Source organism: Lathamus discolor, chromosome 14, assembly GCF_037157495.1.
Source record: "Lathamus discolor isolate bLatDis1 chromosome 14, bLatDis1.hap1, whole genome shotgun sequence".
In the NCBI taxonomy this organism is placed as follows: domain Eukaryota; kingdom Metazoa; phylum Chordata; class Aves; order Psittaciformes; family Psittacidae; genus Lathamus; species Lathamus discolor.
In genome coordinates this window covers 9,872,842-9,896,611 of record NC_088897.1, presented here as the reverse complement: position 1 = coordinate 9,896,611, position 23,770 = coordinate 9,872,842, and the positions used below count along the sequence as shown (strand labels likewise).

General features: G+C 49.7%; 2 protein-coding genes and 1 long non-coding RNA gene across 6 annotated transcripts in view; all 3 read right to left on the bottom strand.

Annotated features, from left to right (window-relative positions):
* FAM222B (family with sequence similarity 222 member B) overlaps positions 1 to 14,706 on the bottom strand; it is a 36,757-nt gene extending 22,051 nt beyond the window's left edge. For 2 of the 3 annotated variants that reach the window (XM_065694492.1, XM_065694495.1), the window contains exon 1: positions 14,589 to 14,706. The gene's annotated coding sequence lies outside the window, so the exon portion shown is untranslated. Of the gene's footprint in view, positions 1 to 13,270; positions 13,287 to 14,588 lie in introns of those variants that run through there. The other variant, XM_065694497.1, reaches the window with a different exon arrangement.
* Positions 14,707 to 15,263: 557 nt separating this feature from the next.
* Positions 15,264 to 21,704, bottom strand: ERAL1 (Era like 12S mitochondrial rRNA chaperone 1). Of its 2 annotated transcripts, XM_065694425.1 has the most exons (11): positions 21,532 to 21,704; positions 21,369 to 21,420; positions 21,160 to 21,287; positions 21,003 to 21,080; positions 19,196 to 19,242; positions 18,786 to 18,847; positions 18,251 to 18,363; positions 17,639 to 18,019; positions 16,636 to 16,785; positions 16,308 to 16,388; positions 15,264 to 16,035 (listed from the first exon to the last, which is right to left on the bottom strand). In XM_065694425.1, exons 1-11 carry the CDS (start codon positions 21,664 to 21,666, stop codon positions 15,913 to 15,915), a joined length of 1,350 nt encoding a protein of 449 aa, XP_065550497.1. In that variant the 5' UTR covers positions 21,667 to 21,704; the 3' UTR covers positions 15,264 to 15,912. The 2 variants fall into 2 exon arrangements, with proteins under 2 accessions (XP_065550497.1, XP_065550496.1); XM_065694424.1 differs by having other exon boundaries at positions 21,369 to 21,704.
* Positions 21,705 to 22,386: 682 nt separating this feature from the next.
* Positions 22,387 to 23,123, bottom strand: LOC136021977 (uncharacterized). The gene is made up of 3 exons (XR_010615953.1): positions 23,108 to 23,123; positions 22,760 to 22,826; positions 22,387 to 22,490 (listed from the first exon to the last, which is right to left on the bottom strand). It is a non-coding gene; the product is annotated as an uncharacterized LOC136021977 (long non-coding RNA).
* Positions 23,124 to 23,770: the final 647 nt, after the last annotated feature.

Genomic DNA, 23,770 nt, shown 5'->3' with positions numbered 1-23,770 from the left:
TTGACATATGCAAAAAAACCCCAAACCAAGCAGTATTTAGAAGGAAAGGGTTGACATCACAGGAAAATTTATGTGGGATTAACCAGCCTTCAAAGCCTAAAATCTAAACTCATGTTTCTGGGAGTATAGGCTACAGATTTCCAGCACAGAAACTGGTCTGTACTCCATGTGGCAGACTGAACCTAAGGATTACATATTCCCATTGCACATGTAAGTCTGTTTCCCATTCCTGCAGTGTCTTGCTCTCTTCCATTTGTCTTTTGATACAGATAAAAGCCAATGCAGATTGCAACTGCTGATACAGAGAAAGGCACAAGACACAGTGTGCCTTTGGACTAAGGCAAAAGAAAAAGACTCGGGTCCAGACTGCTAGAGCATGTCAAGAGATTGTCTCTGAAACTACAAAACTAGAAATGAAAGCGCTGCATTTGTATTTGATTTGATAAAAGGGCCTGGAGGAGAGGGGGGAGAAATCACATCCTACAGATGCAGGCTAAAATTTAACTACTTCACACATAATGTGGGACCAGCTGATCCTATACAGACATAAATAAAGAGAGAAAACAAAGAAGTAAAGTCACTCTTGCTCTGAATACGCTGCTTCCACAGACGGCTGCTTCAGGGTCTGCCAAAGAGCAACAGGAACCCATTTCAAAGCCAGAAAGACAGAGGAAGCACATACCCAGCGCTCTCACCATGGGCACACATTTTCAGTCTCCAGTGAAGAGTAGAGGAGTGAGCTCCTGTCCAAATGCAATGGCTATTTGAATAAATAACTAATTACCCCCTGTGGGACACTGCTCCACTGATCTGACTGTGGGACGAAGGCAAACAGTGGCAGTCTTCCGGAGGAGGGCTTTGGACTTCAAAGCTGCAAAGGGACAGGAATGTTATTCTCTAATGGAGCATCCACTCAGATACATGCTCAGCACTGGGAGAATGAGGCTTTGCAGAAGTACAAGCTACACTACAGGTAGCAGCCCTGCAGATCCCAAGTAGCAGCACAGGAGAAAGAGATAGTTATCACTGCCACGCTCCCCAGGAGCAAGGGTTTACAATACCTGTGGGATAAGCTGTGTGCTCCTGGAAATTCCTAACTGCAGAAGGTGAATCATTTAGATGGCCTCTGGGCCGAAAGCATCGAGGTCTTTGCCTTTCACTAGAAATTAAGCAGAAGTCATTTTAAGGAGTGAGGCAGACAACAGTCTTGCACAGGAGATCAAAAAGCCCTCCAGATGTTTATTTTAAATGAAATTCAGAAGCCAGTATAAACCAGATTTCAAACACTCCATAATCCTTCCCATCATTTGCATGAGAAAAAACAGGGGAAAGGTTCCATCCTGCTGCTCTGAAACTCTCCAGGAATGTGCAGGATTAGATTTTGTTCCTCGACTCTTCAGACGAGAATTTGAAATATGAAGAGCTCCACGCTGCAGTCTGATGGCACTTAAGCATGTTTCTCCCCTGTGCTATATGCTTTGATGGATGCTCAGAGCACACATATGGGGGCATCCCATGTGAAGAAAGCCTCTGACCTTCCTCCCCAAGACTATTCAAAATCATGGCCTGAAAAGTGTCTAAAAATGTCAGTCCTAAATCTTCAACTTTCTTCTCCTCTTGCTACTTCACTGAATGCCTCCTGATTGTGCAAAAGCAGAATATTCAGGCGTCAATCTAAGTCGCTTGGGCTGACAGTGTCTCTGGAGAGAGGAAGAGAAGACAGATTTCCAATACCTCAGATGTAAAGAAAGCTGCTACACAGGAGGAGAGATAAATAAAGAGGGAAAGTAACACACCAGAGAACTTTTACCAAGGTCACATCAGGATGCCGAACGCTACGCATCTGCAGGGGAAGATTTAGATGCCTATTCCACTACACATATCCATTCACCCGCTGGCAACAAGAGCCCTCAGTAAACCAAACCGGTTCTGTCCCTGAAAGGAGGGCATTGGGAAGATGACACCAGCTAACAAATACAAAAGGAAAACCAACAGAGCTGGTCCTGGATGGGTGCCCTCCACGGCAAAACGCTTGGCATGACTGGGAAACAGGCAACACAGGATACGGTAGCCAAAAGGATGGACAATTCTGCTCTAATCAATGCTAAGGGCTCCCAGCTTGCAGCAGAGGAGATTCTGTACCCATGTGAGCAAGAGCAGCACTGGGATCCCATCAGGAACCAGAGCTTTTTGACTGCTGCCTCGCAGGGTCATCTACAGGTTGCAGTTCCTCATTGCTTTGACATCAGGGCTGTGGACACGTGGCAGGTTGCTGCAGACAGACTGTACCATGAAGAAAAAGCTCTGCCCCCAAATATTCTATCAGTTACTGCTGTGCCCTTAACAAGAGGGTTTCTTGCCCGTTTCAGCGATCTGAAAGACATGCTGGGCAAAATTTCAAGCTCTGACAGAGTGATCTTATCACTTCTGTGCCGTTCTCGCTACACAAGCCCCTGATTCAGCAGCGTGTAATAAAATCTTCATTTGCATGAAAAGCACTCTCTGATCACAAAGTCTTCTGTTCCACAGTCCTCTTCCCATTTACAGCGTCAAGATGCAAGCACCACAGTCATTTCTGCTGGTGACTAAGGTGGAATATTTTATTTATGCTTTATTTGGAGAGGCTCTCAACATTTTAATCCCATCTTTTCCTACAATTCTAACAGTATTTTTGACTAACACAAAAGCCACACACATCCAAACTATGCAAGCACTGCAAAGTTCAGACTATGCTTTCACCTCCACTTTAAATAACCACGCCACGTGAAGCACATTTCATATCAGCACACAGTGACCATAAGCAGTTCTAAAATGGTTTCAGCATTCAACAAGTCCAACCTTTTCCAGTTTGCATTTACAGTGTCATGACACACAGCACTGGTAGAAGATGTATTTCAGAGGATAGGAAGGTGTAGCCATGCAAAGAACAATGCTTTCTGCCTGCAACATGATTAATCTCTGTCATGGAAAACTAGTAAATCAAGTATCTCGGTATCTTTCTTTACAGAGAGACTGTTAAAGCTTAACTGTGTTGGGAAACTTTTTCCTTTGGACTAAATCACGAGCCGAATGTATGTGGGCAACACACGTACCAGCATACGCAATTAACTGCCTCTCTCCTGATGCTGCAGGAGAAAGTCCACCAGTTCAGAGGCAGGCTTCAGCCTTCAACCAACCAGCCCTCTCCCCATCAGAGATCTCTCCCCAAGGCCAGCCTGTGCCAGGTAACACCACCTCCCATATTCACCTGTTTGCCAAAGTTAATCACATCCCACATCTACACCCCAAAATCCCACCTGGCTCAGAGCAAACTCAGCCAAAACAGAAATACCTTTCCTCACGTCAGCAGTGCAGTCCCCATTTAGAAACGTTTTCTTTCACGTTCATCCAGTGCCAAAACGTTATGATGTGTGCGTGCTGTGCTGATCCAGGAATGCTGCTACGGATGCTGCTGCCTCCTGTCTATCACCAAGCGTCTCATCTAGCGCATGGCCGTGCGACAACAGGCACTTGAAATTGGGCAGCTCAGCAACACATGTACACCGAATTTTTGAGCAAGCTATTCTAAGCTGCTTTGCTAGCAGTTTCTGGCCTGTGCAGTTTGAAAGCACACGGTTCTGGCCCTCACAAAGAGCAGACCTGTAAATGACATCTTGAGGATTAAGCTGATTGAGATGCAATTTGCCTAGCAACCATTCATTAAGCAGAGTTCAGAAACAGGCCAGCAATCTATTCCACCTCCTTATCTGAGCAGTAAACAGATAACAGTCTCTACTGTGTCCTCTACCCTCTGGTTCAGACACATTGTAAACAGATTTTTCAGAAGTTTAAACTCCTACAGGAAATCTCAGAGAACAATCCTCCCCCCAAACGCGAGGGATTCCGTTTCACCAAGTCCCATACAAGCCTGGAGCAGCCCTAGAACGAGGACGATGCAAATCAAATTGCAAATGCATTTGCAGTTCCTGTGCCTCCGATATCTTCTCACACGGAGCACTAAGAGCCCATCCTAGTTGTTAAAAACTAAAATCTTAATCACACAAGCATTTGGCATTGCTATTCTGATCACTGCAAAGAACTCAATAAAAATCTTATTCCCTTCCTTCATCTTCTGGAAGGAATCGATCGGCATTTCCAATGTCTTTGAGAGAGGTTCCCCCCTTCAGAGGAGAAAACAAAAGTCACGTCCTCCCTCCCGTTAAGTGTTTTTTCCCCTCATTAAATGAGCAAGTCAACGTCATGAGGGAAAATCAAATCAGCTACCCCAGCTTGAAGAGTTAAGCTGAAAAGGTTAAGCGAAATCATGATTTTGCATAATTGTTTCCCTGCAAGAAACATCTGATGATATCCTGCTCTGCTCCAAGATTAAACAACAAAGATTAGCGCGGACATATTTAAGACTCTCTACCTGAATGGTTTTCCTTTGGTGTACAGTTCTTCTGGGAAATCACTGTGACATACAGCATGCTATTACAATTAAATATGCAAGAAAGAAGAATTAAACTGACTATGAATAATTAATACCCTACAATACTACTTCATAAGGGAAGTCTGGCTGAATATTGCTGCAGATGAGATGCACCTAAACACAAGGCACATCAGAGCTGGTAGCTTTACTTTTATGATGGAGTCTAAACCACTGAGTAACTTCATGGCTGCTACTCAACTCTAGACGAGCTGCTGGCCACTTGTGCCTCCCTTCTCCTACTTGCTGCCCATGGAGCTGCAGAGGAGAAATAATGCAAGTGTTGCAATAGCTGCTGCACTGCTCATGTAAGAGGTAACAGGCTTCCCAAACACTTGCAATTAAAAGGTATAAAGCAATTACCTGACTTCCTAGTACAGAGAATAAAGCAAATATGATGCAACAATTACTGATGTGATAAGATCAGGTGAAGGTTGTGAGAAAAAACAATTAAAAAGGCTTGCAAGAGCTAAGGAATGCAGCTTATTTCCCCAGAATCTAGCTTAATGAGAAAGATAGCATCAGCTCACAGAGCAGACCTTCCTGTTTCAAGTTTACTGTTTTGGAGGCTGCAGAACGTCAACCGTGGCAAAGCCACAGCTGGGTGGCTGGGTACAAACCCTCCATTTCCAGCACAACTCTCCTTTGTCAGCTCCTAGTGAAAACAGCAATTAAAAATACCCTAAATCACCTAAATTAACATTTACTGAAGTCCTCATAAAATTGGTATTCAACTCCTGGCATTTTCCACTAGGCACCATTCAGGACATACCATGCTCTTGTTCAAGCACTGAGCACACCATGCTCAATGGACACACCATGCTCTTGTTGCACCCATTTACCTGGAGAACCTCATCTCCCCTCACGTTATCCAAGCAGCACAGCCACAAACACCACCCCGTTGCAGACAGCTACTTTGAGAGATACACATTTGAAATCCAACCAACGTTGTGATCATTGAAGCAGATCAGGGCATTACTACTGTATTAGCTGAAGGTGACAGCCCTACAAAGACATGTGCCCCTGCTCAAAGCCCATGTGTTCCGGCTCCCTCGCTCCTGCAGGATCCAATGCTTTTCTCCTCCAAAGCAAATACAAATCAAAGGGTCTTTCTGCACACAGGCAAAGTCATGTTAGAAGTATGCTAGCTTAATATTAATTTCCTATTAAAAATTAATAGGATTAAATGAAGCCTGCGAGCCGGCAGGCACCCAGACAGTCGTTTTGCCAATGCACTCGTTGGCCAGAGGAGCGGGATGCAAAAGATGGGCTGTAGTGTTCCTGCAGGATCCACGTGCTGGCCAGGAAGGGTAGCAGGGGGCTCTTCCCCACATCCTCAATAGGACCCCGTGTTCCACCAGTGCTGTGCCCCTCTGTTGGTGAGCAGCTCATCCTCTTGTCCAGAAACTGATGGGGAACCCATGAAGATCATCCCAAGAACTCGAGCATCTTTTTGCTTCGGATCCAGTCTTCTGGCTCTTACCCTCACTCATGTGCACGCGTTCCCCTTTCTCACTGCTGGGATTAATCCCCTTGCCCATAAGCATCCTGCAAATACCCAGAGTTTAAAGAGGCGAAGTTTAACCTTCAGTCCCTATTAACGTTAACAGAATGGGAAAAAATTAACCACAGCACAACAGAAAAAAGCCTGTATCTGCATTTCTAATTATACAACAAAACACAGCACGTGGCAATATTTCCAAGCACCTTGCTGGGAATAAAATAGTCAGTGGACTGCAACTTCCATTTTGAGCTGTGGGTGCGAGAGCAATGGGCACCGAGGTTGTCAGTGTTAGGGGATGAGGATGTGAGATTTAAGGGAGATGAAGTGACATATGTAAATGATGGTAACAAAAATGCTCATAACTAGAAAAACAGTCACCTTAAACATTTAAAATTTCATGATCTCTCCTACTTTTTAATGGCTTAGCCTACTTTTCCCAACCTAATTTGCATGATCAAAATAGGCCTCCTGCCAGGAAGCATTAAAATGGCAGCCCCCCCATCGAGACCAAACTCCCTTCACCATACCAGATTGAAGGACTAATAACTATTCCTAAAAAACATTTTAAATCCATTAATGGTGTTTACTAAACATTTATTTAGAATTAGTGCCGCAATTGGGATTTTCTTTATCTATGAAAGGGTTTTATAAAAGCCTTTGATGGAGAAGCAGGTACCCTCCAAACGCCTGTACCATCTCCAACCCTCTCCATAAAGCCAAGCATCCTCACGCTCCTGCTCTGCGCTGCTCTCAACATCCAAGACCCCCAAATCATTCTCCAGTATGAACCAGACAAGTCCCAGTAGCTGTTCTGGGAAGGGCAGGCAGCTGGAAGCACCCCACTAAGATGCAAGGAGCAGCCAGGCTGGAGTTTACCAACCCCACCAACTTTTACACGCGGTATCTAATTCTATATGCTAAAAACACCCCCACGCTAGTACCATAGTAGTATAAATCTCAATATTACCGAAGATTTGGATTCTGGTGCAGATACATGGTGCTTTATACACATTTGTCTGAGCTATGTGCTATCCTTCCAGTGCCATCTGCACAAAACCAGGGTTTTATCTAAGCGTTGGAAACTAAAATAAATCATTTCCTCCGTATCTGTGATCTAGTTGGAGACAGACGCCACAAGCCCGAGAGCTGGCTAGTGCAGGCTTGTCTAGTTAGAAACAAAATTATATCTGCATCTATGGGATTTATTTTTAATAAAAAATGAGGCAATCCAGACCCTTAATATCAGAATAGGCTCCGCCAGCACCCCCCAGCCCACAGAAAACATCATGCACTGTGTTAAACTGGCATCGCCATTTCCCCAACAAGAAACGCCACAATTGAGAGATATATTTTAATTGCCACACCTAATGAAAAGTACCTGCTCATCCTCCATTTGCTGTATCTATTGCTATATAACACAGCACCACAAAGCTTGGTAGGGTGTTATCTGGCCTTGTTAGCTTTTTGGTGTATCTGTGCCCCACCAGAATTGGCAAGAGTGAACTCAGCCCCCCAACACCATGCAATAAATGATCCAAAAGCATTGCAAACAAGAAATTAATTTCTCCTGGTTGAATAAAAGAACCTTTTTGACCCTACAGAGAATCACTGAAAACACCAAAACTGCTTTATTTTTTTACATAGAATAACTTCTACCATCTGAACTCACTGCTGTGAGGTTGTAATGGCTTTTACTCAGCGAGTCAAGCCATCTAAACCACAGATTATAAACCCCAAAGACTAAACATTTTTAGACGTAACCTTCCTCCACAGACTGTGTTTTATGCACTTTCCACTGGAAATGTTACCTCAGAATAAAATCAGATTTAATTGGCTCTTAAATAACTGAACAGGCACTTTAATTTTATTTCAACAGCGAGAATTCATAAATCAAGCAGCTGAAATCCTCGCACAGAATGTCAAGTAAATAGAGCAGAACACACTGAAGGAGAGGATGAGCATCACATGGCGAAAGGTGATTTTTCTTAAGCCTCCTGCCTCGCCATTTTATGGACATCACAAAGCTACTGCCACAATAAATACTTAAGAGCTAAAATCTGCCAGCTTGGGGATGCTACAGTTTATCAGCAGGGACTGCTTAACAAAGACCAACGGGTGAGATGGCCCTTGTCCAACTGGAATTGCTTGGAGAATGTTTGGGATTTGAACTGTGGATGCAATTTCCCTCACGCACACTAGATGGAAGTATGTAAAATCTTAATTCTTCCCTCCTTTAAATTGAAGGGGTTGCAATGTTATGTCTTACTAACACGTTTTGAGTAGCCTTTTTTGGGTTCTTCAGTGGCAACTTCATTGATAATCTGTAAGAAGATGCTGTGAAATATTAAACTGGGTTGGAAATGAATCGTAAATACGAGATGATATACAGCAGAAATATTAAATATATTATTCAGGCTCATTTCCAAAGTAGATGCATTCCATTCCTAGAGCGTTTCAGTGATGAGTTCCTTACTGTAAGGGTAGTAAGGCACTGCAATGAGGTGCTCAGGGATGTTGTGAATGCTCCATCCCTGGCAGTGTTCAAGGCCAGGCTGGACAGAGCCTTGGGTGACATGGTTTAGTGTGAGGTGCCCCATGGCAGGGGGTTGGAACTGGATGATCTTAAGGTCCTTTCCAACCCTAACTATTCTATGATTCTATAATCACTCATGAGGTCCTTCACAGAAATTGAATTTGTATTTTTAAACATTCAGGCTATTTTAACAGAATAATCATTTTGAAGATTCTACCCTGTCACAGAATAGAAACAGGGAATAGGGAAAGTATAAAAAGCTTTATAAATGCTGCTGCAGTTCTGAGTAGAAAAAAAAAAAATCCCCAATTTCTAGATAATACAGGGAGAGGGATGGGGAGAAAGAGCAACCTAAAGCCCTGCAGAACAAGCTAAACTCGGATCAGAGCAACAGAGCAGCAAACCTGAAAGGGATTAAATTACACACAAATCTTCTGGAAAGGATCTTAAAAGTGACTTGTCCCCAAACAAGCCATTTCTAAATTTAAACACCAAAGAGTTCAAAGACAGGAAAACTCAGAACCAGGCAGTGGTGTGACCAGGAAAAAGGTGCTGGAAGAGCTCTCCTTCCCTTGCCTGCTCTGGCCTTTTCACATTGATTTTCCTCCATGCTCATTCACAAATGCTCAGCATAGCTGTGAACAATTTAAAGCCAGAGGATGTATGAATTACCAGCTCTAGGAACACATTACCCATTCCAGGCAGAAGCTGGAAGAAAAATGAACCAACCCAGAATCAGAACAGGCTGACGAGCTGGAAGAGAAATAAAGGCAAGGAAATACATGACTTTTCCTGTCCACAATGAAGCCAAAGCATGTGATCCTCCTCTAGCTCAGAAGGCAAAAAAATTAAGACAGAGAGTGACAGAACAGGAGGAATCAAGAGCAAGAACAATAAAGAGAAGAACAATAAAGTAGGTATGAAGGGCTCCCTATTCCAGCTGTTGAAAATGTATGCTTTTTCCATTCCAGATTCCAAAAAAGATGAACAGAGGAGGAAGTTTCCTTTGGAGAGTGGGAGCATCTGTGTAATTTTCTTATTTAAAGGCTCATACAATGCTATTTCTATCCAACAGAATTTAAGCTATATATACACATGGTATGGGCTCAGGTAATCATATGGTAATCATATTATAGTTTTCAAAGCATTCTTGCATGCAGAAAGTGCCTATGGAAAGGAACAGAATGAGTGACAAGATAACAGACACAGGAAAGGGCAGGACTGTGATATGTGAGTGCTCTAAAACACACGCTCCATGTTTAATATGTGGAAGCAAGAAGAGTTACAGCAGGATACAGCAAAGGATATGCTTGGGTCAGGAAATGAGAATAAAAACCCTCCACAGCACTGAACACTGACTTGTGCAGTATTTTAGCAAGTAAAAACATGCTTTTTTTCCCCTTTTCCATTGTTTTTGCTATAGCAGCAACTATTTCTTCTCCACCAGAAAGCCCAAACTCACCAGATAGGAAAAAATCACCTGGGAATGGTGTGGGTGGCTGACAGCTGAGGAGCACAGGACAGGGAGATTGCCCATGCAGAAGTGGAATGACACAAGGGGATGCTAAATCCACTCTGAACAGCAGAACATGTCATTTCACCCGTTTCCACTTGCTCTCATGTGGTTCCTAAATCAGAAACAATCAGAATCCTGCAGGAAACAATATACAGCACCTTAACTGGGTTGGCTGCACTACAGACGTCAGCAACGTGTCACTTGGTGGATCATTTCTGTCTCTTGTTTAATACTAAAAATAGCTTCACTTTCATGGTTCACCTTTTCTGTATCACATTACTACAGACATCGTAAGAAATTACAAACCTTTCTTACTTACTGCACACTGATGCTACAGAGCTCGTTCACAATGGAGGCAGGACCTAATTCAACAGAATTTTACTCAGAAGTATGTCACTAATGCATTGCATTTACAGAAAACCTGTTTTCTAACACATTTCCCTATAGTACATCCATCAATGCATCCATTTAGAAGCTTGGAGCAGCTCAGTTATCTCTAAATACATCAATAATCCAGACGTTCAACTCAACTGCTCCACACACAACAACATTCAGCAGATCAGAAGCACTGCATAGGACTTGAAAACTTCCACTAAAATATCTCTCCCAATCCCACCCCAGCACACCCCTGTTATCCCACACCAAAGCCAGACTGCAGCCAAACTTCCTTGTGAAATGATTCCAATCCTGAAATATCACCATTTTCTTCACAAACCCTGGAAATTTGGACTAAGCTTCAAACACAGTATAAATAAGTTAAGCAATGGGAATATGTAAACTATGCATAATTCTTGAGCGCAGGGGGAGAATAATTATAGCAACATCAAATCAAATACAAAATGAGTGGGGAGACGTGAAGAGAGAAGGTACTGAATTAAGGAAGAGGGGTCCGCAGAGTCTATGAAGCCAGATCAGCCATGGGCCATCATCACTGTTGGTTTTTAAGCACCCATTTAAATCATAGAATCATGGAACAGTATGGGTTGGAAAGGACCTTAAAGCTCATCCAGTTCCAACCCCTGCCACAGGCAGGGACACCTTCCATAGAGCAGCTTGCTCCAAGCCCCTGTGTCCAACCTGGCCTTGAACACTGCCAGGCATGCAGCAGCCACAGTTTCTCTGGGCACCCTGTGCCAGCGCCTCAGCACCCTCACAGGGAAGAGCTTGTGCCTTACATCCAACCTGAGTTAGATCACTAAAATCACTAAAAACATAGAAACCAGCAGCTTTAGAGGAATACAATCCATTGGAAAAGTCTTTTTGGACAAAGCAAAAGCCGACTTCTGGATGCCAGTCAGCAGAATGCCTTTTCAGGAGCAATGTTCCTGAGCAGCTGAATCAGTACTTGGAAAGCAATTTTTGGGGGGGAGAAAAAAGATGAAGAGTGTGACAAAACTCCTTTCAGCATTCATATTCAAACTAAGGATCTGCAATTGAAAGAAAAACTGCTCCAAGACTGTTATGGTTATGATTTTAATAGAAGTCCCAGAATACAATGGGAAAGTGGGAATATGGAATAGCACACAAGGAGTAAGAATTTGAACTATTCACTTAACTTCCCAGTTTGGAAATGTTTTAGATGCTGAAAATTGGGAATGGTGGGATGACACATTCCATGAGGAAAATGCTGAAGCTTTTACTCATCTTCAGGAGCATCTTACCCCATAAACAGCTTCAGAGGAGTCAGCAGGCCCCTTTTAGTCTACAACGTGACGGAGCAACCTGCTACTCCACTGCTGGGTATAGTATTTCAGTGAACTACATGTTCTTAAAGCAATTATGTGAAAGTTCTGATCATCTGTTAAATAAATCAAGCAAGTCAGGTTGTGGCTATGCTCTCAGTGGTGTCTTTAATAATTCCATAAATCCCAGAATCCTAAGAGCTACCAAGCTTTAGAGAAATGCAGAATGGACATTACTTCATCTCCCATCTCCATAAATCAGCAAGTCCACTCACTGAAGATGAGCAAGCCAGCAATACATAGGATACGACATGTTTCTGTGATAGACTTTGGGGTGCAGGCAATCAAGACAACCACCTCTACTTTTTCCTCTGCCCATCTCTTGTGTGTCAGCCCAGGTCAAGACCAAAGCAGAATAAAGATGAATGGACCAACCAAGGTGAAAAAGTACTGCACTGGAGAGGAAGCTATACAAGTTTCTATCCCATATCCAGCAAGCGCAGGTGAGGATGCGAGCTGAGGCTCCTGTACATCACAAAGCAGTCTGCATCTCTGGCAAATACAGATACTTCAGTCCTTGACTAAATCCCTTCCTCGCCTCTTGATCTACTTACAGTTCCCAGAAGCACATGCAGATCTAAAAGCTTATCTATCAGATGACAACTTGAAACAAACACAAATAAGACTTAAATGAAGGCAAATATCCAAGTTACAGGGAACATAAGGGTTCCTTAATTTTACATTTGGAGAGGAAAAAAACCTCAATACTATGTGGCCATTCTCCAACTTATTTTTTAATGTTATTAACAGAAATAGCACCCGAGGCTGTGCTCAAGCAGAAAAAGTGTGAATCTGTTTGCAAATGTGAAGCGAGAGAGACACATCTTATTAAATGGTATTTGTTTGGTGCTAAGCCCATTATTTATTCAATTGAGAAGCTCAGGAAATGACAGAGAGGGAGCAGCAAGTAAGGTCACTACTTACTGTCAGTATCAAAGCTGATCCTTAACAGAATTTAAGCACCTGCCTTTTCTTTTATCTCAGCATCTTCTTTTCCCTCTTCTTTTTTACACTTCCAAAGCTGTGTAACACAACACACACACACAGCAAGCACGCAGGAACAGGGAGCGTGCCGGCATCTTTCAACAATCATCTTCTCCCTTGTCATCCATTATGTCAGATTTCTCTATTTTTGCTTAATTCCTGCTCCTGCTTCCTCTCTCCAGACTCTCAGGCTGGTTGGGCTTGAACTCAATATGGCTTCTTAAAATAGTTGAGGAATACTGAGAATATTTGAAGCCATGCTTGTAAATCATTGCCTGTTCATCAAGCCATCCTCCAGCTCCTGTGCCTCCTCCTAGGAAAGGGCCAGTCTCTGATTTCTTCACCTCAGAAATTCTGCTCATTGTAAATATCATATAAAAAATAACAAACAGACTTTCTTCATGGGATCATTTTTCCCTGAAGGCTTCGATCCTGTATCTATTGCAAATCTTACCCTCTGTTCTGATGCTTGCTCTTGATCCGAACCTTCCTGTGCTCAAAAATCACCAGTTAATTTGCTACTTACTTTCTCTTGCTGCTGCTTTTCCCCTCCCTGAGTTCTCAGACCCTCTGGACTGGCTTTCCAGGACCCCAATGCTCCCCTTACATCCTCCACTCCCCAGGCTGCTGGCTGCCAGAGCCTGCTCTCACCTCCAATATGCATCTTTCCCACTGCTTTCGGCATTTACTTCAATGAAAGGACGCCAACAAGTTCAAATTCTTTAGGTGGAAAAAAGTCACGAGCAGAAATACACGCGCTGAAGGGGAAAAGCAACTGCCACCACTGTTCCCCTACTGCCTACTCCGCTGCGCTCACTGAATCTTCCCCGTTGGCCGCTGCATCAGATGAAGTTTCTCCAGCGCGCACACACACACACAGAACCACGGAGCCTGGTAGGATTTATTCAATCACAAAGTCATCGCCAGCACAAATGACATCACTCGAGAAGCCAACCTCAGCCCCGTGCAACAAAGAGCAGGGTTTGTGCAACACGCAGCTAAGGAAGTACTGCTGCAAAGAAAAGTTTGCCGAATAGACTTGTGTTTTCTTGGTGCGGTGCAAGGAAACGAAGGGCTGCGGTAAGAAGTGGATGGAGTGAAGTAACACTGACCTAACCCGACCTGCGCTTGCGATCTGCCCTAAAACGGGTACCAAGCCGAGGGAGGCGATGCGGGAGGAGGATGGAGGATGTCCATAAGCCCTCGCAGGTGCTGCTGTGGAAGCTCACACACCGCACAACCAACAGCACCTCAAGTACTTTGCTCAGTAAAAGGGCTGCAAAGAGGGAACTCGAGCTCCGCAGCTCTCCTCCAAACACATGGCTGGGGGGGATCAAAGCGCCCCGCGGTCACGGATACCTCTGGCGAACAGGCACTTTTCTCGGGAAGGAATTACACAAAGGATCCGCACGCACTGCGACCGCAATCCCCCCTGCTTCCTGAAGGCACTTCTCTGTCGCGACTGAGGAGGTATTATCGCGATTCCCGCTGGGTATTCGTTACCGGGGGGCAGGCATTCGCAGTGTCGGGGGTGCAGAGGGGCCCGGCCGGGGTCTCCACGGCCCCTACCAAGGACGACCAGAGGCGGAGGGGGGGGGGGGGGGGAAGCACCGGACTGAGCGGAAGAGCCCCCCGCCGGGGGGGAAGCGGGTGAACTCCGGGAGGCGCTGTCGCGACAGGAAGGGGGGGGGTGGGGGGGTGTCACGACAACGGGAGCACCTCACGCTGTGGGGGGAGGGGACACCGGGGAAGGACAATGGGGGGGGGGGGGGTGGGCCGCGCCGGTCCCGTCACCCCGGTGAGGAGGCGGCGGCCCCCCCCGGCCTGCCGCAGCCGGGACTTACTCTCGGTGCCCCTGCCCGGGCCTCATGGCGCCGCCGCCGCTGTGCCCGTGCCGGCCCCGCCGCTCGCCGCCGCCGCCGCCCGCTCTCGCCGTGGTGGCTGCGCCAGCCGCTCCCGCGCACGCGCGCCGCCCGCCAACGGCCCCGCCGGGCCCGCCCCCTGCGCATGCGCGGGAAGGGATAAGGGGTGCAGCGCCAGCGCCGTGTCGCCCCCTGGCGGTGCCCGGTGCATCGGGGGTGTGTGGAGAGGAGGGGCGGGGGGGGGTAACAAAGCCAATTAAACCCCGCAGGGGTTAATGAACCCTGCCGTCAGTGTCATTAACCACGGAGGTCACCTCGCCCCACACCGCCATCACCCCCAGGACCAGCCGCTGCTCGGGGTGCCCCGCTCCATCCCTGTTCCTGCCTCATCCCAGCCAATCCCGACCTCCCCATGCCATGGTCATGGCTTTCCCCCCATACTCCATCCAACGAGGTACCTCCAACCCCTCCATATCCACTTACCCGGCTTTTCCCTCCGCCAAGGTGCAACCTGCAGGACATGGGATCTAAGCTAAACTGGGAATAAAGGAGGAAAAACCTAAGAGCAGCCTGGAGTGAGTAGGAACAAAGCCCAGCGAAGGCGATGGCTGCGAGGTCTGGGTGATGGGGAGGAAGAACGGAGATGGGATCACTCACTTGTGCTGTGACCTCACTTTATTGCAGAAGTTGGACAGCAGCATTCCAGGGAGCCCAGCGTCCCGGAGGCAAGGCAGCCCTTCACTGGAGGCTTTTCCACATAGGAATGCCTCATGGATCATCCATGAGCTATCAGTGGAATACCCTCCAGCAGCTCCCGATTTCCAGTTCCCCAATGCTGCTAAATCATCTCCCTGAGCTTATGGCTGGTGGGTGCAGGATTTGCCCAACAGGTTCCAAGCTCTCCTCACTGCTGGGGGAGCAGCCTGGGCTCTCCTCACTCAGGGATGTTGGTGTATAACAGGACATGGGGATCAGCCTGGATTTCTGGCTCCAAACACCTGAGCACAGCCTCATGTGGAGAGGAAACTCAAGCCTCCGACCACCAGATCTGCGTGCAGCCCAGGAGGGTGCTGGGCTCCACTGTCCTCTGTGCCAAGGGCTCCATAGAGTGGCAGGTCTGAAGGTTTTATTTCAGTTTGGGCCATCCCCACACAGAATAATACATCCTACTCCAGCCCTCGACCCAGATTCCATCATTCTCTGCTTCTGGATTGAACAAAGGTGCCAAGAGACCTGCACGGGAAAACGGGACCGGTTTCTCTGCACAACCAGAGAGCTCAAGTCTGTTAAAACATGGGCAAAGAGCTCAACTCTTCACCTCCACCTTGAGCTTCAAGCGGACATCACACAGGAAAGCGTTCATCAGGTCCAGGCCAGCCTCCTGAGCAATCCTGCTGATGACCTTCCCTCCTCTTCCGATCAGCATCATCTGGATTAAAACCCCAAGAAAAGCTCACCATGCTCATCCTGATGCTGCTTAACAGCAAGAAGAAACTGCCCCGAGAACACAACAGGGGATACAGCAATGACAGAAATCCCAAGATCAAACCATGGGCAACTCGAGAAAGGCAGAAGCATGAGCAGCCTGTGCCAGGCTGAAACCCCACAGCTGAGGAGGGGGCATCACAGCGAGGATGCACACACGCTGCAAAGGAACCTCATTTCACACTCCCCAGCACCCATCTGTCTTCTGTCACTCACCATATGAGACTTCCTCGGGACCAGGAGGTTCTGCACAATGAGGAGCTCCCCACACTCTCCTTCCTCCCACATCTCTGTCACCTGCAACATCAAGTGGGCACTCAGCACTTCCACAAAGCTCCTCAGGAAGCACAAATGCTGCTCCCTCAGAGGCCAGCTCGGCTCCCCAACCCCTTTCAACACACATCAGGCGCTGTGAGACCGATTGTGTCAGTTCCAAGTTACCCCATGGGGCCTGTAAAGAGTCTGACACATCTATCTCACAGCTTCAAATAAAGGGATTCTCATCTCACACTCAAAGGCAAGTCTGCTTCTGCATGATTCCCACCTGAGTCACACCATAGGGCACTTCCAGTGGCAGGTACTCCAGTATCTTCTCCCTGATGATATTATTACAGACCTCCTGGGGTGACTGGCTGGTCAAGACCCCACTGTGGAACTCCCAAGGGCCCGGCTTGGCTTGCAGGAGGAGGTACCGCTGTCACACAAAACACACAGCACACCATCAGATGTCACGTACCACTCACATGCTGCCACCTACCCCTGTCCTCATCCTGCTGTGAGTCACCACGAGGATGCTGCTGCTGGTCAGGCATCAGAGCATAGAATCATGGAATGGTTTGGGATGAAGGGACCTTAAAGCTCCTCCAGCTCCAACCCCTGCCACGGGCAGGGACCCCTTCCACTGGAGCAGCTTGCTCCAAGCCCCTGTGTCCAACCTGGCCTTGAGCACTGCCAGGGATGGGGCAGCCACAGCTTCTCTGGGCACCCTGTGCCAGCGCCTCAGCACCCTCACAGGGAAGAGCTTCTGCCTAAGAGCTCAGCTCAGTCTCCCCTCGGGCAGGTTCAAGCCATTCCCCTTGGCCTGTCCCTACACCCCTTGTTCAAAGCCCCTCTCCAGGTTTCCTGCAGCCCCTTTAGGCACTGGAGCTGCTCTAAGGTCTCCCCTTAAGGAGCTTTCTCTTCTCCAGGTAGTTTAGTACCTGTGCCGGGGAAGGGAGAAAGGGAAGCATCTGCAACTCAAACCCTACCAAAGGGTCACAGCTCCCCAGCGCTATTTGTACGAGTTACAAAAGCCCACAGTACCTTTTGCAGCTCAAAGATAACGCATTGGGTGGCCTCATCTCTATGAACAAGTTGCTGTTTGGAGAGCCCCAAATAAGAGTCCTGTACAGAGAACCCTGGAGGTACAGCACGGACATACTCCACATTGACACTTCCCCCAGATCCCAGGCTGAGAACAGCAGCTCTGCTACTTCCCCACAGGACATGAAGCTCAGCAGGAAGTACCGGAGTCTCACAGGGATAAGAGCACACCAGACTGCAGTTACCTTGAGTGTATCCACCTCCTCCCCATGGAGAGCTGCCAGCATGAAGATCTCCTGGAAGCCCGGCCAACCTTTCCTGTCTTTCAGCTCTTTGGGTCCATTTCCAGTCAGCCCCTGTGGTTCTCCTGTGACAACGCTGGCCTCTGAAGCCTTCACACCACTGTGGTCTTCCAAGCCAGAGCCACCTCGGGCTTGATTTGGGTTTGACTCAGGGGCCCTGTTCTCAGATGGTGAAGCCTGAGCTTTCTGAAGAGGAGACTTCGCTGAAGAACTGGAATTCTGTTCAAACGCAGCTCTCACTTCCAGTTTCTTTCCATTCACAATTCCCTCCGTCAGCTCATTGACCAGCTGCAGCAGCAGGAACTTCTTCTTTAGCAGATCCACCTAAAGTGAGGGAGGGAGGCATCAGGAATTTGTCCTAAACGAGGTTGGCAGCGGGGCCCTGGATCCAAAGGAAACCACCCAGAGGAGGAAGCTGCAGCAGGACAAGGCTTCCGCCACAGGAGTGGAGAGAAGCACACCCAGCCTCAGTGACCTGGCCTCACGGCACTGCTGATGGTGCTGTCTGAAGACACCAGCGTAACCCACTGTAGAAGGCACAAGCTCCTCATTTACCTTGTTCAGAACCAGGACACTGGGGACCTGGGGAAACTCAGACAGACACTTCAGCACCTCCTTGCTCAGGGAGTTTCGCGTCCAGTGATCAGACACATCCACCAAAACCAGAACTGCCAGGAAAGAGGGAAGGAGATGTAATGAACCTGCACTATCCAATACGCTCTCTGCAGTTTATGCTGCTCTCCTGCTGCTACTTCTCCCTATTCTAAAGAGGACCATGCAGATGGAACCATAAAGGAGAATTCCAACCGATAGAACTATAAAGTGCTGTTTATCCCTGTCATCCAAACAACATCACACGTACTAAAACTTAACATCCAAACCCAATTATTAACCCAGGCTGCTCCCCCTTGGCACCAGGCAATTCTTATCCCCTCCTGAGCTCAGTCTTTTCATCACCCTTCCCTCCTATTTCATGCTCCAGGAGCTGCCTTTTCTGCCCAGTGAACATCCACATACCACAGCCATGGGGCTGTGAACCTCTGTGGCAGATATAGGGTTTGGCTTGACCCAAGAGGAGCTGAGCACCCACCTAAGTCCGCGTGTTTCATGCTGTCCCATGGGTCTGTCAGCATGGCTTCATCCAATTTATGTCTGAAAGACAGATGCAAAGGAGTAAGCCAGACACACGAGATCACAGTCATCTTCCTCCCCCTCGAAGGGGCAGGGAAAACAGCGCTTTCCATCATGCCAGCTGACACGAGGCTGCCTTAAGGGCTGTGACATCCCTTGTTAGGTGCACATGGGCAGAATCAAACACAACAGGGCTCAAGGGACACCACTGAAACTGCAACAACAAAAAACCCAGCGACCAAACTAAGGCTAAAACCCACATTCCTGTCACTCCTGGCCTCCAAACTCAGCACAGTGGAATCACTCTGGTTTTATCACACCCCAATGGACAGGACCCCCCTTCTCTCCCCACACCACCAGTGACGATACCTTTTGACTTTAAAGGGATTAGTGAGGCCAGGTGTGTCCAGAATGATCTAGAAAGAGGAAAGACAAATCCTGTAAGTTTGCCTGCAGCCTGGGACCAAGCTCAAGTTATTTGTGCAATCATAGAATAGTTAGGGTTGGAAAGGACCTTAAGACCATCAAGTTCCAACCCCACCCTAACCCTAACCTTAACCTCCAACCCAGGTGTAGGACCTTGCACTTGTCACGGTTAAACTCCATAAGGTTGGCATCAGCCCAATCACAGAATCCCAAGGGTTGGAAGGGACCTCAAAAGATCATCCAGTCCAACCCCCCTGCAAGAGCAGGGTAACCTACAGTACATCACACAGGACCTTGTCCAGGCGGGCCTTGAATATCTCCAACGTAGGAGACTCCACAACCCCCCTGGGCAACCTGTTCCAGTGCTCTATCACTCTCACAGTAAAAAAGCTTTTCCTGATGTTCACATGGAACCTCCTATGCTCCAGTTTACACCCATTGCCCCTTGTCCTGTCACTGGACATCACTGAAGAAAACCCAGCTCCATCATCCTGACACCTACCCTTTACATATTTGCAAACATTGATGGGGTCACCCCTCAGTCTCCTCTTCTCCAAGCTAAAGAGACCCAGCTCCCTCAGCCTCTCCTCATAAGGGAGATGTTCCACTCCCTTAAGCATCTTTGTGGCTCTGCGCCAGACTCCTTCAAGCAATTCCGTGTCCTTCTTGAACTGAGGGGCCCAGAATTGGACACAAGATTCCAGATGCAGCCTCACCAAGGCAGAATAGAGGGGGAGAAGAACCTCTCTTGACCTACTAACCACCCCCTTTCTAATACCCCCTAGGATGCCATTGGCCTTTTTGGCCAGAAGGGCACATTGCTGGCTCATGGTCATCCTCCTATCCACCAGGACCCCCAGGTCCCTTTCCCCTTCACTACTTTCCAGCAGCTCAACCCCCAACCTGATGAAACCCGACTGAACTTTGAATAAATGACATGGAACTGTTGGAACAAGTCCAGAGGAGGCCACGAGGACGATCAGGGACTGGAGCACCTCCCGTATGAAGACAGGCTGAGGAAGCAGGGGCTGTTCAGCCTGGAGAAGAGAAGGCTGCGTGGGGACCTCATAGCAGCCTTCCAGTACCTGAAGGGGGCCTATAGGGATGCTGGGGAGGGACTCTTCATCAGGGACTGCAGTGACAGGACAAGGGGTAATGGGTTCAAACTGAAACAGGGGAAGTTTAGATTGGATCTAAGGAGGAAATTCTTTCCTGTGAGGGTGGTGCGGCACTAGAATGGGTTGCCCAGGGAGGTTGTGAGTGCTCCATCCCTGGCGGTGTTCAAGGCCAGGTTGGATGAAGCCTTGGGCGGGATGGTTTAGTGTGAGGTGTCCCTGCCCGTGGCAGGGGGGTTGGAACTGGATGATCTTGAGGTCCTTTCCAACCCTAACTATTCTATGATTCTATGATTCTATGACCCTGTACTGGTCCATGGGGTTGTTCTTCTCCCGATGCAAGACCCTACACTTGCCCTTGTTGAATTCCATCAAATTTCTCCCTGCCCAACTCTCCAGCCTATCCAGGTCTCGCCGAATGGCAGCACAGCCTTCTGGTGTGTCAGCCGCTCCTCCCAGTTTAGTGTCATCGGCAAACTTGCTGAGGGCACACTCAGTTCCCTCAGTTTATATCAGACGGGTACAGATGGAATGTAAGTTATAAATGAGAAAGAATGGGATATAAATAGAGAATAGGTGTAAATGGGAAAGCCCACAGTTCTGTCTAGGACCCCCAGTGCCGCAGGGCAGCTCACCAGCTGCGTGTCCTCATGCGTGATGACGCCCCGGGCCTGGCATCGCGTCGTGTGCACTTTCTTGGAGACGGGGAAGACCTGCAAGAAACCCAACACCCAGGACACGCGTTCGAGAGGGCCTGGACGCCCCGAGCTCGCTGCTGCGCCCCAGCCTCACCTTCCTGCCCAAGAGCCGATTGCACAGCGTGGACTTGCCGGCGTTGGGCGCGCCGATGATGGCGATTCGGAGCACCTTGGGGTTGCGGGGCTGGTCGGGCCGACCCCGCAGCAGCCGCTCCTGCTCCTCTATGGGGGGAAAGGAGGAGTTCGAACGCTGTGGACCCCGCACCGAGGGTCGGGGGCACCGGGGGCACCGGTGCCGCTCACCTTTGCTGGTGGCAACGGGCGGCGGGTGCTGGCCCAGCGCTCCGGACGGCTTCTGCGAGGGGATACCCAGGATGCTGCCCAGCGCCGAGCTGCTCCCGCTGCAGCGGGCGGCCCGCGGAGCAAAGCTGGGAGGCGCTGGAAGGAAGCAGCGCAAGGCACGTACCGAGAGCACCCGAAGCCGCCTTATCCGCACCCCGGCCCCGCTGCCCTCACCTGGGCCCAGCAGGAGCGGCCCCGCCGCTGCCGCCCGCACGACCCAGCGTACGGACCGCGCCGCCGCGGCTATGGGTGCCGCCATCTTGCCCGCCGCGGGGCATGGCGGGAGCAGCAGCGCCGCCCGCTCTCATTGGTGCAGAGAGGAGGAGTAGAGAGGAAGAAGGCGGGAGCAGAGCGCCGCTGCCCGCCGCGGGGGAGTGTGGGCAGGAAGCGGGAGTGGGAGGGGGTGCCCCCTGCTGGCCCCACAGAGCGGTGCAGGGCGGTGGGGCCCTCCCGGTGGTCCTAGTGCCCACCCCCCCAGCTCCCAGTGCCCCCAGTGCCCCCATCACACAGCCCAGTGAGCGCCCGTGCCCTCTGGAGCACGCCCCAGTGCACCCCACAGCACATCCCAGTGTGTCCCAGTGCTCCCCACAGCACTCCCCAGCCCATCCCAGTGCTCCCCAGCATGCCCGGTGCCCCCCACAATGCACCCCACACATCCAACTACTCCTCCATGCTCCCCAATAAGCCCCAGTGCTCCCAGTTCCCCTCTTCAATGCATCCCAGTGCTCCCCCTGCAATACACCCCAGTGCTCCCTATGTCCCCCCAGTCCCCACAACGCACCCCAGTGCCTCCCAGTTCTCCCCAGTGTCCCCTTGAAACACAGCCCAGTGCAGCCTGCACCTCTGTACGCCCAAATGCACCCAAGGTTCCTTGTCCCACCCGCACCCAAACGCACTCCCTGAGCCTCCCAGTGCTCCCAGTGCCCCTGCCCTGGGCCCAGAGCCCCCAGGGGACGTGGTGAAGAAGAAGAGCCGGATCCAAGGTGCTGTAACCCCCTTTATTGCTCCGTGCCCCACGCCGGGGCTCCATTGCCGTGTCCATGCCATGTCCATGCCGCGTTGCGCCACATCCGTGCCGCGTGCCTGGCCGTCAGCAGAACCGTTACCATTACTAAACTCAGTAATGGTAACGGTTTCCCTGCCGGCCACGGGTCCTTGGCTGCACCCATGGTACCCCCATCCCAACCTCCCTACCCCATTCGGGGTACCCACATCCCGTGCCCCACATCCCAACCCTGCATCCCACATCCCTCCATGCCCGTGGTGCCGGTCCTGGGCCCGTCGGTGCGGCGGCGGCGGTGCGGCGCAGGGGAGTACATCATCTATACTGTAGTGTCTCATAGTGAACTTACAGTATATGATGATATCCTGCCCGGGGCGGCGTGCGGTGTGTGCCATGGGGCGAGCAGCAAGCACAGCCTGTGGGGGGGGGACAGAACAGTTAGAGCCACCGCCTCCCCACCCAGCATTCCCATTGTGCTATCCCTATCCCCCTGGTCCCACTGCAGGATGGAAGCTCCAGTGTCCTCCCTACCCTCGCATCCCCCAACCCCTTCTATGTCCACCCCAGTCCCACCACCCTGGAGCAGGAGGGAGGATCTCGATGCCTTCCCCATCCCAATATCCCCCCTAGCCCTTCCTTGTCCCCGCAGCCCCATCGCCCCAGAGCGGAGCGGCAGCTCCCAGTAGGTGGTACCTACCCATGGGGGTGTCACTGTGGCTTTGGGGGGTGCTGGCTCTGCACCCGCCTTATAAAACCTGCTCTGCCTCATCTGCATATCTCACATCTGCACTGCACAGCTGGACGGCACCCTTAACCCCTTCATGCCCTGGGGGGGGGGCACAACCCTAAACAGCTCCCACCCAGCCTGGCACATAGCCTATGGGGTTCTTGAGGATGGGGGGTCTTCAGGGTGACACCCCCCATGCCAAAGGCATTACGGGCACCAGGATGGTCCCTCCCTGTACCTGCGGGGACCCCACACTGGGAGCTACCCATTGCAGGGTATGGGGCACTGCAGGCATGGGGCCCAGGGTGATGATGGTGGGAGCAACACACGTGTGCGGGGGGTCCCCCCAAGCAGTGGATGTGAGTGTGGGGGCCCTGTGTCCCCCTGCGGTGGGTGCCCTTCAAAGTACCACATACGCTGCCGTGAGGGACACGGCCCCTTGCAGTGTGTGTGTCCCCCCCCAAAAGATGTGCCCGCAGCCTGCAGGGGCACGTCCCATAGCAGCGCATGGCCCTTGCGTTATGTGCCTCCTTCCCAAGGGGATGCGTCCCCCGGAGGGATGTCTCTTTGTGCCCCCATAGGACATACCCCCAGCCATGTGTGTCCCCAAGGGTACTGTGTCACCTCGCTGAG

Coding starts and splice junctions, on each gene's coding strand:
- ERAL1 (XM_065694424.1), bottom strand. CDS start 21,666: ATGGCGGCACCCATAGCCGCGGCGGCGCGGTCCGTACGCTGGGTCGTG. Junction 21,081..21,159: donor ATCGGCTCTTGGGCAGGAAG/GTGAGGCTGGGG, acceptor GGTTTCTTGCAG/GTCTTCCCCGTCTCCAAGAA. Junction 16,036..16,307: donor TCCCGAGGAAGTCTCATATG/GTGAGTGACAGA, acceptor GTTTTAATCCAG/ATGATGCTGATCGGAAGAGG.